We start from the raw sequence: 17,921 nt of genomic DNA, 5'->3' as shown, positions 1-17,921 counted from the left end.
AAGTTCTAACAATTCTGCCCCCTTGTGGCCATTCTTCACTTTTATTCCTATTTACTTAGGTTTAAATAAAAATTTCCTTTACTTTCACATTTTATACAATAGTGTTTGACGGAAATTATTGCAAACTGTAATTATGATGTATAGGTAGGTTGTTCCTGGTTCAAGTATCTTTGCCTGACAGACCTTACTCTGGGGAATAATGCTCTATCAACAGTATTTATTCTCAGCCAACGAGTGCACAGATTTTTCGGTTACGTTGCAGCTAACTAACCAATAAGCGCCACTGTGGCTGGTTGCTGGGAGACGAATTTAATCCATGTTGCTGAGTCGAATGGCAGAATGTATATAAAATAGCGCTAATCCCCCTCAGAAATTTAGCTAAATTTAGCCTTATAAGTAAGATAATACGATATTACTGACAGTTTTTATCCAATGCAATAATGAAATTGAGGGCCAAATGCCTGCTTGTTGGTAAGTTTGTAACTTTTCTGCGATGTAAACGAAACAGGCTAATGCTAATTAAAAAGAGTTGACACTGCTTTAGGGTAAAAAGGCAGCTAAAGAGTGTTAAGGACTAGCAGATATGTGTTATATCTTGCAGACTCTTTGCTTGGTTCTGTGTGCGGGAAGGAAACAGTCTGGTTAAGTTTAATGTGTTTATTGTGTGATGGATGTTTCGCTAGCATGCGCACTGACTCAGTTAAGAAGCTTCTAGAATAATACTACAGCCCCTTTCCTCCCTGAATGTCCTCATTCCTTGTGTTTTTGTCTGTGTGTGAAGGTGATGCCGCTGTGGGAAAAAGCTCTCTCATCTGCAGTGATGGAACTCTGAAGAACTATAGTATGGTATGACGAGGGTTTCATTTAACTAACTAGTGTTTCGTTCTGTTACCCTGAGGCAAATGCAGGGGGCTTCTCATATTACTTTCAATGTGGGGTGTTTAGTGGAACATGCTTTGGCCCAAAGAACTCTTTTATATTATTACGTCTCAGTCAATAGAAGTGGTTATTAGCTGGTTTAGTGAGGATTTTACAAATCTGGTTGGGTGGGTGTAAGGATTCATTTTAACAACAAATCGATTCATATGATAATTTTTGGTTGACATTCTGATTCTTAGTCGATTTTGGTTCATTTTGAAGATCCGATTTGATCTGATTCACTGACCTAAAATCGATCTGAGGCATCTTTAGCCAAAAATTCAACCAGTGCCACTAATAAATATATATCTTTCATTATAATCAAGTTTAAATTAAAAACAAACAAGTGAACAAGAATTTATGGCAAATCCATTCATATTTTAGCCCCATAAAGTTCAGCCCACTGTTGTTTTTCCAAATTAAAATAATGCAAAGGGAACATTATAAGAGCATTCATCCACACTTCAAAGTGTTTTCACACATTGGACTGGAATGATGGACTGATCATTTTTTGCTGCCATCATATGTGATTAGATTGTGTTTCTTTTCTTTTCTTTTTTGTAAAATAGAACAAGACAGATACACTATTATTTGTTAGTCTCTGGGAGCTTTCACACACTAATATTCCACCTTACTTGCTTTAATTTGCTTTTTACAGTCAGTACCATAAATATTTGGACAGAGACACCTTCTTTCTAATTTTGTTTCTGTACATTACAACAGTGAATTTTAAATAAGACAACTCAGATGCCATTGAAGTTCATACTTTCAGCTTTCATTCCATGGGTTGAACAAAATGATTGCATACAAATATGAAAAACTAAAGCATTTTTTAAACACAATCCCTTCATTTCATGGGCTTGTAAGTAATTGGACAAATGAAATAACTGAAAACAAAATGGTCATTACTAATATTTGGTTGAAAACCCTTTGTTGGCAATGACAGCCTGAAGGATTGAACTCATGGACATCACCAGATGCTGGGTTTTCTGCAGCGGCTTTCAGTTGCTGTTTGTTCGTGGGCCTTTCTGTCTGAAGTTTAGTCTCCAACAAGTGAAATGCATGCTTAATTGGGTTAAGATCAGGTGACTGACTTGGCCATTCAAGAAAATTCCACTTCTTTGCTTTAATAAACTCCTGAGTTGCTTTGGCTGTTTGTTTTGGGTCGTTGTCCATCTGCCCACAAACAAACAGCAACTGAAATATTAGTATTAGTAATGACGATTTTGTTTTCAGTTATTTCATTTGTCAAATTACTTACGAGCCCATGAAATGAAGGGATTGTGTTTAAAAAAATGCTTTAGTTTTTCACATTTTTATGCAAATATGTCCAAATATTTATGGCCCAGACTGTATATAATGCATGAAGCTACACTACGAATACTGACTATTTTACTACATTTTTTATCTTTTTTTTAAACTCTATATCCAAAATATTTAATGATGTATTATTAATTATTAATTCTATTAGACTGGATTGGATTAAAAAAAAAGCTTATATAAAAGGGGCAATGCAATTTCCTAAAACACAAACTAAAGGACGAGCTAAAAAGCGAGAATCAACCCATCCATCCATCTCCTGAATCTGCTCTACCCCTTTTGTGTCATGGGCCTGCTGGAGCCTGTCCCAGCTACTATTGAGAGAAGGTGGGGTCTAGCCAGAACAGGTCCCCAGTCTGTTGCAGAACATATGCACACGTGCAGATCTAAGGGCAATTCAGAGTCATCAATTAACCTGGGAAGCATGTTTTTGGACTGTAGGAGGAAGCCAGAGTTCCCAGAGAAAACCCACGCATGCTCAGGGAAAAATGCTAACTCCACACAGAAAGGTCCCAGCTGGGTTTGAACTAGGGCTAACTACTGCTCCACTGTGCAGCCCACACAATTAACCAGAAGGCTATTTTTCATCTTCAGTCCTCTGGCCTTGATGTTAACAAAGCAGTAAAATACAGTAATAGGTCAGCACAGATAAACAATTATTGGAGACATAAGATTAAGATAAAATTCAAGCTTCTATCTCAGTACAGCTATACATGCATTTAGGAACAATAGATACAACAAAGAAACGTACATAAAGAAAATAGTTCATGTCTAGAAATACAAAATCCAAGCAGGTTCAGGTTTAGTGTTGACGTGTGTGTGTGTGTGTGTGTTTAAGGCCTTGTTTAAAGTTCAGTGAAAGCTTTGTTTGTTGGTAAATGATTTGGTGTGGTATTAAGTTGCTCTCTCTAAAACCTCTCACAGTGCAGGCTGACTGACTTAAGGTACTTTTACGCAGAGGGATTAACACGGTCACCACACAGATCATCTGGTTACACGCTCACACGTGCTTCTTTGGCAAGAGCGGCTGGTGCTAAGTTATGTAGTAGATTCTAAATGTATTCATGTTATGCATGTAAATAAAGTTTTGTGATCCTCTTCATAATTCCCTTGCATTCACACTTCCTACTTTAAAGCAACCTCTATCTTTAGTTAATAACTGCTGTTTGTACGTGACTAGAATCTTGTGACACCACATCTTTCATATATTGGAATAGAGAAAGAGTGAAATAGTGAAAATGACTACAGCAGGATCTGTACTTAACATGTACTTAATAAGTCAATAAACCACATGGAGAAATGCAGTAAGTGCAGTTAGTCTGTCACTGGAAAAGCATGTTTATCCTTTCACGTTTTGTGATGCTAGTTTTAGGTTTTATGTTTCTATACATAACATTTGCAAAAAAAAGGAAAATGCTTTAAATGTTTCCAAGTCCCATTTTCAAACATCTTTTGATCTATTTTAAACGTGTTTCCAGTTGTCTTTTAATTATGATGATATAGTTCTTAGCCAAAATTTAAAAAGCTGTTGTTTTCTAGGACATAGTCTCTTGCAGAACGGCAGCAGTTTATTAGAAATTTGCCCCGGTTGTGGGCAGAACCACTTAAAAATACAATTTGAATCTTAACTTTCTTTTTTTTGTCCTCCATCATCAGAAAAAATTCACAAAAACATGTTAAAAACACCAAAAACACAAGTTAAATGACTTCTTTTGATAACATTTTTATTTGTTTATGTGATGTAGATGTTGTTGTTGTTGTTGTTTTCAATGATGTTTTTGTTAATTAAAATAGTTGTGGTTTTCTTTTCAGTTGTAAAACTATGATAAAAGAAAGTCCTCTCACTGCTCCTGTTTTTTCACTTTTGGTTTTGAAGGGTAGCCAATTCCGTAAGTCATTCTGCTTACATCCTCCTTTGAAAATGCCAGACAGCCTGTTAGCAATATTGTACGATATTTTTCGCTAACAGAACCTCATTGACATTCCACAGAGAGGCCTCCTGTGCATCACAGCAGCTCATTAGACTGCTGTGGAGTGGGGCTGCAGTATGCTTCTCTTGTGCATCTATGTGCACAAGAGGCAAAAGTTGGGTTAATGCAAAGTTGTGTATTACATTTTATGCCGCTGCCAAAATCCTTTTAAAACTTTTAGAAGTTAACAGTTTGCCATCCGGTATTTGTTTACGTAATGCATTTACCTCCACTGAACACACATGAAGCTCACACAGCATTGCAGCAAATTGATTTAAAACCAAAAATATATATATTTCTACCAAAGAAAGTAACAGTCAGGGAACACAACCAGCTTTCTAGTAATTATTAGCAAACCCTTTTCTTTTTAATCAAAAGCTTGCATTCATAATATCTTAATGCAGGCATGTCCAAATGCTGCCCGTCATTCTTAAGAAAAAAATACTCTAGATAAAATAAAGGTATTTCCCTAATAGCTCTGCATATAAAAAACCCTTTTTCTGTTTTTCAGACAACAGGAGTGGAGCTGGTGGTGAAGTGTATCAACATCCCAGAAACTCCACACAGCGTGGTGAGCATGGTCTCCTCTTCTTTCATAGCAGCTCTCAGTCTGTGGTTTTCCGGTCGGACAGTCAGTGCATCTGTCAAAAAAACCCGTCTGAACTGAGCTACAGGAAACGGAAGCATGTGGTTGCAGTCGGTAAATAAATGTATTTGTCTCATTTTATTTTTTCATTTAGCTGAAAATTTGACATTGTACTTGTCGTATAGATTGTATGATACTTCAGAGGACTAACACAAAATAACAGACTGCTGGTTTGCCTAAGATGAGTTTAGCACTCAGCTGGTTCACCTCTGTTTTATTTATCTTAGGGATGGATGGGGTGCTGATATCTAAAAGTCAGTTTCTCATTTGTAGCAGCATGGAGGGAGGAAGAGAAATGCTTCTGCCAGAAAGACAAGGAAATGGGAAACTATTTAACTAAAATTTTCTTTGTAACACATCTCGTCATTTTTCTTTGCTCCTTTCCTCTACAGGAGTTCTACATCTTTGACTCTGCAGGGAAGGAGGCCCTCGTGGATGCCTGTGAAAAACTGGTAAGGCTGCTTCTCTGGAGGTTTTTTCCGTTGTAGCTACCATACCCGTTCGGCCTGGAACCTCTCTTCAGGGTCCTTTCGACTGAAGGTAACGTCCCACTACGGTAACCCCACTTGGACAAACTACGTAACGTCGAGATCTGCTCGGGCTCTACAAATTTTCCTTTCACGTTCCCTTTTGTAACCTACAGTTATTTTCCCTCATAAATTGTGTCTGACAATATTCTTTGTAATTTTTATAAAGAGATGTGGCCACAATCCGCTTGTCTTTTAGCTTGGCTAAAAATGTTGTCAGCTAAATGTTGTTCTTCCGAGTCCGTTCTGTCAATAATAAAGCACTGGGCGCACGGATTGAAAAAACTATAAGCGAACATGCATTCAATAATAATAATAACAATAACAAAGGCACTTTAAAAAACAATCTCGCTTTATGTCAGAGATCTGTTTGTTTGCAACAGACTTCATAATATTTTCTTTTATGGTAGTATCCTAATTTGTCCAGACCAATCACTATCTGACACGTCATCGGACCAACGCACAGCCAATCACATAATGTGACGTCAGCATTAGTCCCAGGACCCTAAACGCAAGTTCCTGGCCAAACGGTTATGGTACCTACACCGTCTTTATAAAATGGTTGTTTTTTTTTTCATGGAGAGCTCTGCACCCACATAAAATGTAGAGCCAGAAATCTGACCCAGAGGACGATTAAAGGAGAAAACCGATGTGATACTATCAATCCTCAAATTTATCGTTATTGTGATATCAAGCTGTGCAATACGCATATCGCAAAAGTTAGTGAAAATTGCAATAAATGGTTACCTTAAACTTGCTAAAACAATGTTATGGCAGATTGAAATATTTAACAAATCAAATAAATCCCTTCATGCATTTGACAAATCGGATTGGCTCTTTTAAGTTATTGACCAATCAAATGGAGCCCCTTTATGTAAGATGCTCACCTCTATGTAGACAAAGGTCATTTGGAGCATAATTTAAGTTATTTTAACTCTTATCTAAATTAAACTTTTGCAGTGAAATGGAAATGATGTATTTAGTTGTTTTGCTGTTCTTTCTTGTATCACAAGTTATATCGTCATCGAAATATTGATCACTAATATCGCAAATCGCAGGTTTTCCTCATATCGTGCAGCCCTAATGGACATTCATTTCCTACAACAGTGGGGTGAACCTTCCCTGTTTTGCCTCGTTTTTGATTTGACCAATGAGCAGTCATTTGTCAACTGCGGCCGTTGGTTGGAAAGAATCCGCCGACACTGCAGAGGTTTTCGTGTTCCAGGTAAGACACCACATTTATTGAATAATAAAATTAAATGGCCAAAAAATAAAATCTCAGATTTTTTGCAGACCAAATTCAATTTTAATAGATTTTTTTCTCTTTCCCTTCATGTTCTTTAACGAATATTAGAAACGACAGAAAATATTTACCAAAAACTATTTTATTTTAACATCTCCTTTGGAAATTGGCTAAAACCCAAAATTCAACTAAATACAAGCTGAAAAATGTCTGTAGAACAACTGTAAATGTTTTGTGCGCTACTGCTATCTTGAGCATCTCATAAAGAGAAGCACTACACGCACTCAGCAGGGCATTTTTGGTAGCAACAGCCTTGAAACCGATTTTGCAGCATGTGGTTTGATGCTCCAGGTTTGAAGTCACGACCCCAGTGACCAAAATCAAATTTTTGACTCACAAGCCAAGTGGGACAGTACAGAAAAAAAATTCAACAAACCAAATTGTTTATTTATTTGTTTGTTTGTTTATTACAAAGAAAATCCATAGGTTTTATAAAAATAAAAAAAGATATTTTATTGATATTTGTTGAATTGAAATATAATATAAAAACAACTTTGTTGTTTTTGTCCAACTAAATTATTTTTAAGCAACTCCTTTATTTATTTCTAATCAGTTTTTGCTCTCTGCTTTTGCCATTTTCAAGAAGTCTATGAAGTTTTTTCTTCTTCTCACAAATAATTTGTTTCTGTTTTCTTTAGCACAGCAGCACCACACTGTGCTAAAAAAGGCCCCAGAAGAGGGGTGTCAGTCAGTCTGAACCAGCTGAAGAGAATAACAAGTCAAATGTTTTTAAGGAAGTTAAATAGCATAAAAGTAATTCATAAATGGGATGAATGTCTTTAATTTCATCTAACTGTAAACACAATTTAAAACATGCTGAGAAAACAAGGACTGATTTTCTAGAGGGGGCAGATTGAATAATTCTGCCTCCAGGTAATTCATTTTTATATAAAATCTTAACGTAAACATAATGTAAGTTGCACGTACTGATGACGCAATTGACGCTGTCATACGGTGTCTTTACTAACAATCTAGTTGTTTGTGATGCTTTAGTCACCACTGCCCATACAGGTCGATACGGGCTGTCTGCAAGTGAAAAATTGGCAAATCTGTACAGAGATCCAGCATAAAATTTTAAGATTGTCGACCCCTTGGTGAGTCCGTAGAGCGAAAATTTTCATGCACATTTTTTCTACGGGCATGCTGCAGACAGCAGGTTTTAGCAAACACTTAAAGGGCCTATATCATGCTTTTCTTAAGCCTTTTAGAGTTAACTATATCCATATATATGTTAATATATTACCTTTGGTACACTAAATAAATGTTTTTAATGAAATATGAGTTATTTCCACAGCTAATTTTCTTACCCAGAAGTGAGACGACTCAATCTCTGAGACACCGGTTCTCACTCCCTATGGGTGCTGCCCAGTTCATGACTAGAGCCGGCCTCAGCAGCATGTCTGCGTTTTGCCCATGAAAACAAACAACATCCGGACTTTAGCACAGATGGATGTGCATATAAAAGGAAAGGGTTCACCTGATCACTGCTAGCTACACACATAAAGTGGGTGTGTGCGTTAGGTCATGTCTATGACTTTCCATGGGCCGGGACAACCCAAAAGACCTGCAGCACCCAGAAAGGTCAGCAACCTCCGTACAGGTACATGTGACTAAGGCATAAGGTGCGTGTCTTGGCCCCTTACTGAGTGCACACAAATGCTGCACCCAAAATGCCCCACCCTCAAGGTGCACAGGCGTCCAATTACCCATAGGACACCCGTAGGATACCCACACAATAAATGAATGATCTGATTCTGCTTCACCCTTATTAATCTTTTTGTGTCGCTTAAGTCAGTATTTTTTTTTAAGTCAGTGTGCCGTGAGAGACAGTCAGGTGTTCTGTGGGAATTTATTCAATTTCACTAGTCACAAAAACATTTACCATTTCCAGAGTATCAGCTCTGCCTTCGTCCAAACAGGACCAGGTTTCTTACCGGCTAGTTAAGAAAATGAAAGATCGTAAAAATACTGTTTTGATTTTTTTTTTATTTGATTCCTGTTTAAGACACTTTGATCGGAATGACTGTTCCTCGATTTAGCAGCAACTTTAGCCGATTGGTCTCTTTTTGGAAAAGGCCTACCCCTCAAACTGTCTCCACCAATCTTTCTCGAAGGCTTTATCAATACGTCATCAGTCTAACCAATCAGAGGTGGTTACCGTCCTCATTTCCTTGTACCAACATAACTCAGAAAGTCTCTCAATTCCAACAAAATAACATCTAAAGGTGTTTTTTGCTGCGTAGCATCTTGCAGGATCCGCCGTCAGACAGTCCAAAAAGTGCATAAAATGATGAAGCTGAAAGACATTAATCCGTCCGGCTTCAGCCCCACAGTTTCTCATTACATCTCCCATGATTCACTGGGTTAATGTGATACCATCTCTGTGCTGCTGTTAACTGTAATGAAGCACAAATAACGCAAACATCCAACTGTCTGTTGTAGGCCTGCACAATATACCGCAAATGTATCGTTATCGCAAGATCAAGCTGTGCAATATGCATATCGCAAAACACAGCAAAAAATGCAATAAATGGTTACCTTAAATGTGCTAAAACAATCTTATGGCAGCTTAAATTATTTAACGAATCAAATAAATCCCTTTATGCATTTGACCAATCGGATAGAGCCTTTAGCGTTGTTGACCAATCAGATGGAGCCCTTTTATGTTAGATGTTCCGTCCTATGTCAACGAGAGTCATTTGGAGTACAGTTCTTAAACTGTTGCAAGAAAATGGTAGTGATGTTTTTGGTTGTTTCGCTATTTGTTTATATACCGCAAATTATATCGTTATCGCAATATTAATCCCTCATATCGCATATCGCAAGTTTTCCTCATATCGTGCAGCCCTAGTCTGTTGTAAACGTGTCTAAAAGAACAGTTAAGTTCTTAAATGTTTGTTCTGGAGCACAAAGGAATCATTATCAGCCTGAGATTCCTGTCATCTTTCTAACTGAAACATCTGCTTTCTAATAATGTCTGTTTGATGAACAAAATCTATTTCAGACTTCAAGCACTTCTGAAGTTAAGTTTAAATTTATACCATGGTCCGGTTGAATACTCGATTCTGATTGGCTGCTGGGTATGCGTTAAAACCTGATAACCGCACGGTGAAAAAAGAAGTTCCGGTCGGCTAGCTTAAATGATTTGTATCACTGCGCCGGCTTCTGTAAAACAACCTTTTGCTTCATCATCTGGGCAAAAACAAGCGGTAAGCGATTAACTTTCCCTCTGAATTGATGCTTTATTCAACCCATCGGGACGATCAGCATATATATATCGCCGAATCTTGACTGCAGCGGTGGTGCTGCGCGACGCGGACTATATGTTACGTGATGCGGCGCGATGCGCCGCATCACGTAACATATAGTACGCTGTTTATGAGAAAAGTGATCCAAATCGGAAAAAAAAACAAGAATTAAGGACTAAAACCTGGTTAATATGTATTGCTTTTGTAAGTGACCATGGTATAAGCGGGTTCGCGTCGGACGGTTCAGGCTTCCACGGCGTGCGTTAAAAAGTAGTAACCGCACACTTCGTCGGCCATTAACCCTTACATAAGTAATAAGTAATATAGGTAATAATAAAATAAAAGTAACAGCATTAATGTTAAGAGACCAACAGACACTTGGTAAACGGCGTATACCTGTATAGCACTTTTCTACCTTTTCTATCTTTTTACCTTCCTCAAAGTTACAGCTGCCCCTGGTGCAGCGGTAAGGCGGCCAATTTATTCACCCAAAAAAAAGTATTTTTTAAAGTTGCATTTTTGATTTAGACAAAAGAAAAGCTAAAACTTTCAGTGTTCACTACTTACATGAATATAATGTTGGTATTTTTTGTTTAAATTTTATCAAGCATCCTGTGATTATATATTTGTTCAGAAATTACAGTTACTTTTTAACAAACATTTAAAAATACATATTCTTAAATCGCTATTAAGAAACAATGTATTTAATGTTTTTATTTGCTATTTTGTTAATAGCATTTAAAAAAACTGGAGGTAAAAACAACTACTTTCAACTAATGTAGTTGAAAATTATTTCAAGTTTGATTACAACTTTTAGGAAAAACAGATGCAGCTTCCAGCTTTTTGTGCCTCTATTATCACAAAAACTGCACGCAAGATCATGAAAGGACTGACATAAATACAGACTACAGAGTTAAAAAACCCTATTTTTCAGTGTTTGCTACGACCTGGCTCTCACGGGATGCCTGTAGAAGAAATTTGCATGAAAAATATAATTTTATGGGCTCACCAAGCAGTCTACAACCTTATCATTTTCTGTGTGTCCCGTTGAAGTTTGCCTGTTTTTCGCCCGTGGACAGCCAGTGTCTACCTGTAAGCGCAGTTGTGACAAAGGCATTATACTTGAACGAGTATTAGGGCTACCTAACAAACTTTAAAAAAACGCTGAATTAAAGAGGGTTTAAGAAATATTCTGTTTTACCAATTCTATTAGTTTTTTGTAGTGTTTGCCTGAGTGCTGGTTTTTGTTTGTTTGTTTGTTTGCTTCAAGGTGTCCTGTTAGGCAACAAGTCAGATCTGTCCGGTAGGAGGGAAGTACAGGCATCTGTTGCCAAGGAATGGGCCCAGAGCCAGGGCCTGGAGTACCATGAGACATCAGCTGTGAGTGTTGCTGAAAGTACAGCATTTTCTGTGTCCTGCTCATGTAGATCCCGTGTTTTCAGGAGGAAATGTGAATTTTTATTCAAGTCTGTCCTTTGAGCATCTGCTGTGCAGCTTTGACATTTCACTGCACTGTGTTGTGTTGGTTTCTTGCAGAAGGAAATGGACAGCTCTGACGCACCACTCCTCAGTTTAGCTCGAGCCTACTACTCCCTCTACCAGGAGGACTGCGTGGCAGCCAAAAACCTGACTTTGGGATAGACCTTTTTCCAGTCAAACATGAACATAACGTAGGATTTTTTTATGTTTGTTGTGGAACCTATAATTAATGAAATATAAGAACCTACAATGCAACGAAAAACAAAAATGATCACTGTCTGATAAGCAGCTCTAAACATGTTTTTTTTTTATCTCTTAATTTGTTTGATATAAATGTATGAATGGGTTTATGTACTGAGGCCTCACAGAGAAAAAAAACCCTGGTTCAAATAAATCCCAGCAGAGGTCTTTCAAAGTGGAGTTTACTTGTTCTCCCCGTGCGTGTGTAGGTTGTTTTCATACACTGAGGTTGGCTGGTAACACAATTTTCCCTTAAAGGGCCTGTATCATGGAAAATCGACATTTTGAGTGTATTGTAAAGCGCTATTTTGATGCATTCACGCACAATCCTCTAAAACCCTGCTCTCTGAGCACCAGCCCCTCCCAATCCACAAAAGCTAGTGGGTTCTCAAATGCTGACGTAGATAAGTAAGGAACACCCTCTTCCAGGAGGAGTCTGTGCCGCAAGTGGCGCCCCCAGGCTAACGCACACACCAGCTGTCTCTGCGGCGCTAGCGGGGATCGGGTAAACGCTTTCCTTTAATATACACATCCATCTTTGCGAAAGTTCCGATGTTTGTTTTTGTGAGCGAAACACAGACACGCAGCTGAAGGCGGCTTTAGGGTGACGTCATGAAATGGGCGGCACCCACAAGGAGCAAAAGGAGGTGCCTCAGAGATGGAGTCGTCTTACATCTAGGTAGGAAGTGAGCTTGCAAAAATAACAAATATTTAATTAAAAAAAAGTCTTCTTTAGTGTGCTAACGATAATATATTATTATATATGGATATAGTTTACTCTAAAAGGCCTAAGAAAAGCACGATACAGACCCCTTGGCCACGTTGAAGTGGCCACTTCCAATGACAAGTCTATGAACACCCACGTAAACGTCTGTTTCTGGCTTCTCAGTTCAAAACCCTCACATTCACACGAAGCTACGCAATTTTTTAACTTGCAAAATGTGCAAAGTTAAACCAGCTTGAAATTAAACCAATCCAGCAATTTAGATTTGGTTGTAACGTAACGATGGCTTCTTTTTGAAATTACGGAAGTGCCAACTGTTTGAAAATTAATCAAGGAAGAGAAAGAATTAATTGTGGTTTTTGCACGACCGGTTGGAAATTTTATGTAACCATGTTTTTAATATATCAGACTATAGTAGTGAAAGAAAAAGCATGGAGAAATGTTTGCAAGATTTGCACTGCTTCAGCATTTGCCACCAAGCCTCTTCCAACTATAGGTGGTGAACATGCTCTGACAAACAGTACGAAAACAAAAGTAGAAGCCCCTCCCTGTTTGTCTAATGTGAACACCATGTATTAAACCCAAAACGCAGGTTCTTGAACGGGCATCACATCTCCAGTGTGTCTGTAGCTTTAAGGATAACCCTAACACTTTAGTGATGGACTGACAACCTGAATGCCATGACTTTGCACAGGACTGAGAGGGACAATTAAATAATATTAATAATAGTAAAATATTATGGGACTTGGACAAATCTGTGATCTGAATTTCAATCATGACAAAAAAGTTATTTCTTTTTCTTCCATGTCTCTTGTTTCTCTGGCCTTTATTGCTCACTTTTTTTCAGTTCTTGATGCTTCTCATAGTTACTTTCTTGCTGTGATTTGTACCCTGTTAATTTCAATCAAGTCCCCAGTGTGGCGCTAACAACCAGTAATCATTTCTCTAATTAGCACCCTCCTATTCAAGCAGGTCACAGCTTTGCCCTTGTTGTTTCCCTGCCTTTCAGACCAGCTGTCTCCATTCAAATGAGAGAATGTTTGTTTGAACCAGAAACAATAATGTGCTTTTTGTTTAATTACATTATTAGTCATATCCAGAAGAGTCACTGTGTGAGCCGGATTTACCATCTGCGTTTCATATCTTGAAATTGTACTGCAGCACATCAGTTTTTGTACTACAAAAATGATTAAAGCATTTAGGCTGTTTTTTAACTATAATTTAAATGTCAGTCATATTACTTCATTGTCTTACACCTGGCTTTGACAAGATATTTATGGGAACAAAGACAAAATATGAAAATCACTTTGTGAATGTTAATGAATTGTTCAAATTGAAATTTACACATTTTTCCTTTATTTCTAAACTACACTCATTTCGTTTGACAAGTATCCCAGTATTTGATTTGATGATGTGTATGCAATTTACTTACTAGAATTACTAACAAGAAAGCCTTTAAACAGGTTCAATTCAGGGGGGCCTTTAAAGATCAAATGCACATGGTCATATGAAAAAACGAATTCACCAGCCAAAGCTAAAACATCTTTGCATTTTTAAACTTTTTTTTTAAAACAAACTTCTTCCTTCCCCCTGTTCACTATTTGGGAAGAGCATCACATCCCGGGCCCCTAACTCAATAATTTTGTAAGACGGAGTGTGAGCCGAGAATTATTGCTTGGAGAGATTTCCTCAAAGATATTGAAATGGGATAACAGAAGTGTTGAACTGTTTTAATGTTTTGCCGCTGCAGGACATCTTCAAAAAGAATTAGGCACTGTTTTGTTTTTTTTAATCCTTACTCAGATCATGTTTATTTATGGGACGACATATGAAACACAACTGAAACAACTGTTGTTGGTTTGCAGTGTGTTTTAAAATTACTTTGTTATCATCAAGTTTAATGAAACTGTTCACACAGTTAAGGTAGCCAGTGTAAGAACATGAAAAATCATTGAACCTCATGTTTGAATGTGTGAGCTATTCTTTGAAGGCCTTTCGTCTTTTCTCTGCAAAGTGTCATGATGTCCTTCACTGTCAAACACCAGCCTTACTTTTTTTGCCTGTGTGTAAACAGCATTGTCCTCATTAGTTTTCTACCATAGTCTCTTTTTGTTCAGGTGGAGAAGGAAAGTGTGAGCTGACACTGTTGTACCCTTGTGTCTGCAAAATCAATAGGAGTTTTATATGTATTATTTAAACCAAACCTTCTTTTTTATTTCTCTTCTTTTTCTTTTTTCAGGGGGTTAGCTACAAGACAAGGTTAGCTACAAAATGAGGTTAGCTACAAGACAAGGTTAGCTACAAAATGAGGTTAGCTACAAGAGGAGGTTAGCTATTGAAGGAGGTAGCAACTATAGGATGTTGGTAAATGGCGTATACTTCTATAGCACTTTTCTACCTACAAGGCCCAAAGCACTTTACAGTCACAGACCCATTCACCCAGTCACACACACATTCTCACACTGGTGGCGGTGTAGGTACCATAATCGTTCGGCCAGGAACTTGCATACGGGGTCGTGGGACTAATGCTGACGCCACATTATGTGATTGGCTGTGCGTTGGTCTGATGACGTGTCAGATAGTGATTGGTCTGGAAAAATTAGGATACTACCATAGAAGAAAATATTATGAAGTCTGTTGTAAACGAACAGATCTCCGACATAAAGCAAGATGGTTTTCTAAAGTGCCTTTATTATTGTTATGAGTATTATTGAATGCATGTTCGCTTATAGTTTTTTTAATCAGTGCGCCCAGTGCTTTATTATTGACAGAACGGACTCGGAAGAACAACATTTAGCCGTGCTGACAACATTTTCAGCCACGGCTGAACTTCAACTGGAATAACAAGCGGATTGTGGCAAAATCTCTTTATAAAAATAACAAAGAATATTGTCAGACACAATTTATGAGGGAAAATAACCTTAGGTTACAAAAGGGAATGTGAAATGAAAATTTGTAGAGCTCATGCAGATCTCGACGCTACGTAGTTTGTCCAAGTGGGGTTACCGTAGTGGGACGTTAGCTTCAGTCGAAAGGACCCCGAATGGAAGTTCTAGGCCGAACGGTTATGGTACCTACAGTGGCTCCGCTGCTGAACACTGGCGCCAACCTCCCACCAGAGGCAAGGTGGGGTTCAGTGTCTTGCCCAAGGACACATCGACTCATGGGTGCGCAAGGCGGGAATCGAACCTGCAATGCTCAGTGGCCATGTGCTAGAGTGTTTGCCCTGTGACTGGAAGGTCGTGAGTTCCAATCTAGGCCGAGTCATAACGTCCCTGCTTGACGTTCAGCATTAAGGGGGTGAATTGGGGAGTTAAACCACCAAATGGTCCCCGAGCGCGGCTGTGTCTGCAGCTCACCGCTCCCCCAGGGGTTGGGTCAAATGCGGAGAACAAATTTCACACGTGTGAAAGATAGTGGGACTTTTGACTTTAACACATTTTTTTTTAGCTACAAAAGGAGGTTAGCTATAAGAGGAGGTTAGCAAAGTTAGGAGCCAACCTAACTTTGGTATTGGGTCAGACCATTAGCTTTTAATCACAGTTCCGAGCCATGTATTGTAAGGTAACACACAAAAAAACAAATGGCTGGATTTTTACCTTTATTTTAAATTGAAAATCAAATTTTTTAGTCATGGTTTTTGATCAAAATATTTTTTGTGAGTCGTGTGTTCAGAGCAGTTTTTGCTGTGCAGATTTTTTTCTTCTGTTAGGGCCTTGTCATGTGTGGTACAAACGTTTTTGAATTTTGTAACAATCTACTTCCAGCACAGTTGGTTTATTATCTTTTCCAATAAATTTCAGATGTTTTGAATCATAATGTCTTTGGATTTTTTTGGGAAAAATTAAGCTTGAATAATCTTTTGAGCCAAATATTACATTGATACAGGTTACGAACAATGCACATTTTGTTTCTTACAGATTATTGAATCTGTAATTTTCCATTGGAGACATTGGACACTTTTCTTATCTTCTTTTAAAAATCAAGCATCTCCTATAATGTTTGCAGTAAACATTGGTTTGTTGATCTCTATGATCATCTCTCCGAGATTGCAGTATGCAATATTGCTTTCACAGCAGCCCTCTAGCAGAGGGAACATTATGTCTTAGAATAAAATCACAGAAGTGCAAGATATTGAGCTAAGTCATGATTTTCCAGCCACCTACATGTTTGGTTACCGAGAAGTGAATCTTAATATTTGGAAAATTGACCGCTATTGACTAAACTCATTATGACTCACATCATTCATAAAGTGACACCATGTCATAGTGAGTCCATAACTTCACAGATACTGGATTGAAAAAGATTATATAAAACCTCCATCACTTTTTTTTACACCGTATGGAAATATTTTGGTCATGGGGATGTTTAGAGGAGCCAAGTGTACTTGCACATCACAGTTCAATTTAGCTGTAATCCTTACACAACCCTAACAGAGAGTTTAGTATGCATGACACAGTATAAGCACAGACTATTTATGTAACACATATCTTGTTTTTCAGACTCCAATTATTTTTTGGGTCTAGTGTGCTTCAATTTTCCCCGTCCAGCAACGAGCTGGCAACTTCCAACCATGGCTGCCTCTTTACAAATAACAGGGTAATCAGTCAATTTGATTAAGTTAAATTGAGTTTAGCTGCTTTTCTTTTACTATTTTGTATCTCTATTTAGGTTTGTCCAGCTTGGTGTACTCTGTAGCCCCAAACAGTCCATGACCTAGAAAAGCTGCTAATTGCAGGTGAGGAAGGACAGAACAGCTGTTTCCCCGTTCTGTTATCTTTCTGCCTGAGCTAAAACGTACTAGTTCTAGCTCAAATTCAAGCTGCTTAAGAAAAACTATTTCATCACTATTTCATCACTGCAAAAAATGTTTTCACTGCTTTCAATTCAGTCATTTTCTATATTTTCTCTTTTTTTTATTAACTTAATACATTTTTAGATTTTGTTTTTACAAAAAGATTGGTGAAGGCTTAAACAAACATGAAGGGGCATTACTTTAAAAGGATTTTCTAATAAAATGTTCCAGTATTTATTACCAACTCTGACCATTAGACACAAAAAAAGGGTCAAATTCAAGACTTACAACTAAAAAAAAAAAAGGCAAAAGCTGAAAACTATTTAAAAAATGTGTTTTACTTTTCAAATCTATTAACCTGAACTGTTAGAGATGCACAGTCAGTCGATATTTTATGAAGGGAGAGTAATCTAAACACCATACATCCATGATTAGGCATTGATGAAAGCCAAAAAGCTATTTGTACAAGCTACAGCGCAGTGGGAGCAAAGACATGAAGTGAGTCGAAGAATTTTGTCTTACAGACCTGTGAAAGGACAAAATCAGCTTTTGACTTTTATGATTCATGAAATTTTTATCAATATGCAGAGGGTGGAGTAGCTGTGATTAGGGATGGTGGAAGTTTGAAGTTTAAATGTTTTTCTAATAAGGTTTACTCAGTAAAAATACCGACATTTTACCACAGAACTACATATAAAGGGTTACCACGATAAATTGCTAAAATCTTATGCAACAGTCTAAAAGTCGCCGT

At 37.8% G+C, this 17,921-nt stretch overlaps 1 protein-coding gene across 1 annotated transcript; it reads left to right on the top strand.

Annotated features, from left to right (window-relative positions):
• Window positions 1-281: 281 nt before the first annotated feature.
• On the top strand, window positions 282-16,194 carry ift27 (intraflagellar transport 27 homolog (Chlamydomonas)). The gene is made up of 7 exons (XM_004066075.5): window positions 282-471; window positions 782-846; window positions 4,720-4,779; window positions 5,247-5,306; window positions 6,489-6,606; window positions 11,203-11,312; window positions 11,469-16,194. Exons 1-7 carry the CDS (start codon window positions 441-443, stop codon window positions 11,571-11,573), a joined length of 549 nt encoding a protein of 182 aa, XP_004066123.1. The 5' UTR covers window positions 282-440; the 3' UTR covers window positions 11,574-16,194.
• The last annotated feature ends 1,727 nt before the right edge of the window (window positions 16,195-17,921 follow it).

Source organism: Oryzias latipes, chromosome 1 (genome assembly GCF_053564925.1).
Source record: "Oryzias latipes strain Hd-rR chromosome 1, Olatipes_Hd-rR_3.1".
NCBI lineage: Eukaryota > Metazoa > Chordata > Actinopteri > Beloniformes > Adrianichthyidae > Oryzias > Oryzias latipes.
Note: the sequence above shows the minus strand (reverse complement) of the source record. Positions and strands in the feature narration are given on the sequence as shown.

Excerpts from the sequence above, each read along its gene's own strand:
- ift27 (XM_004066075.5), top strand. The coding sequence starts at position 441 with ATGAAATTGAGGGCCAAATGCCTGCTTGTTG. Across the intron at positions 847-4,719 it reads CTCTGAAGAACTATAGTATG|ACAACAGGAGTGGAGCTGGT; the intron begins GTATGACGAGGG and ends TCTGTTTTTCAG. Across the intron at positions 11,313-11,468 it reads AGTACCATGAGACATCAGCT|AAGGAAATGGACAGCTCTGA; the intron begins GTGAGTGTTGCT and ends GGTTTCTTGCAG.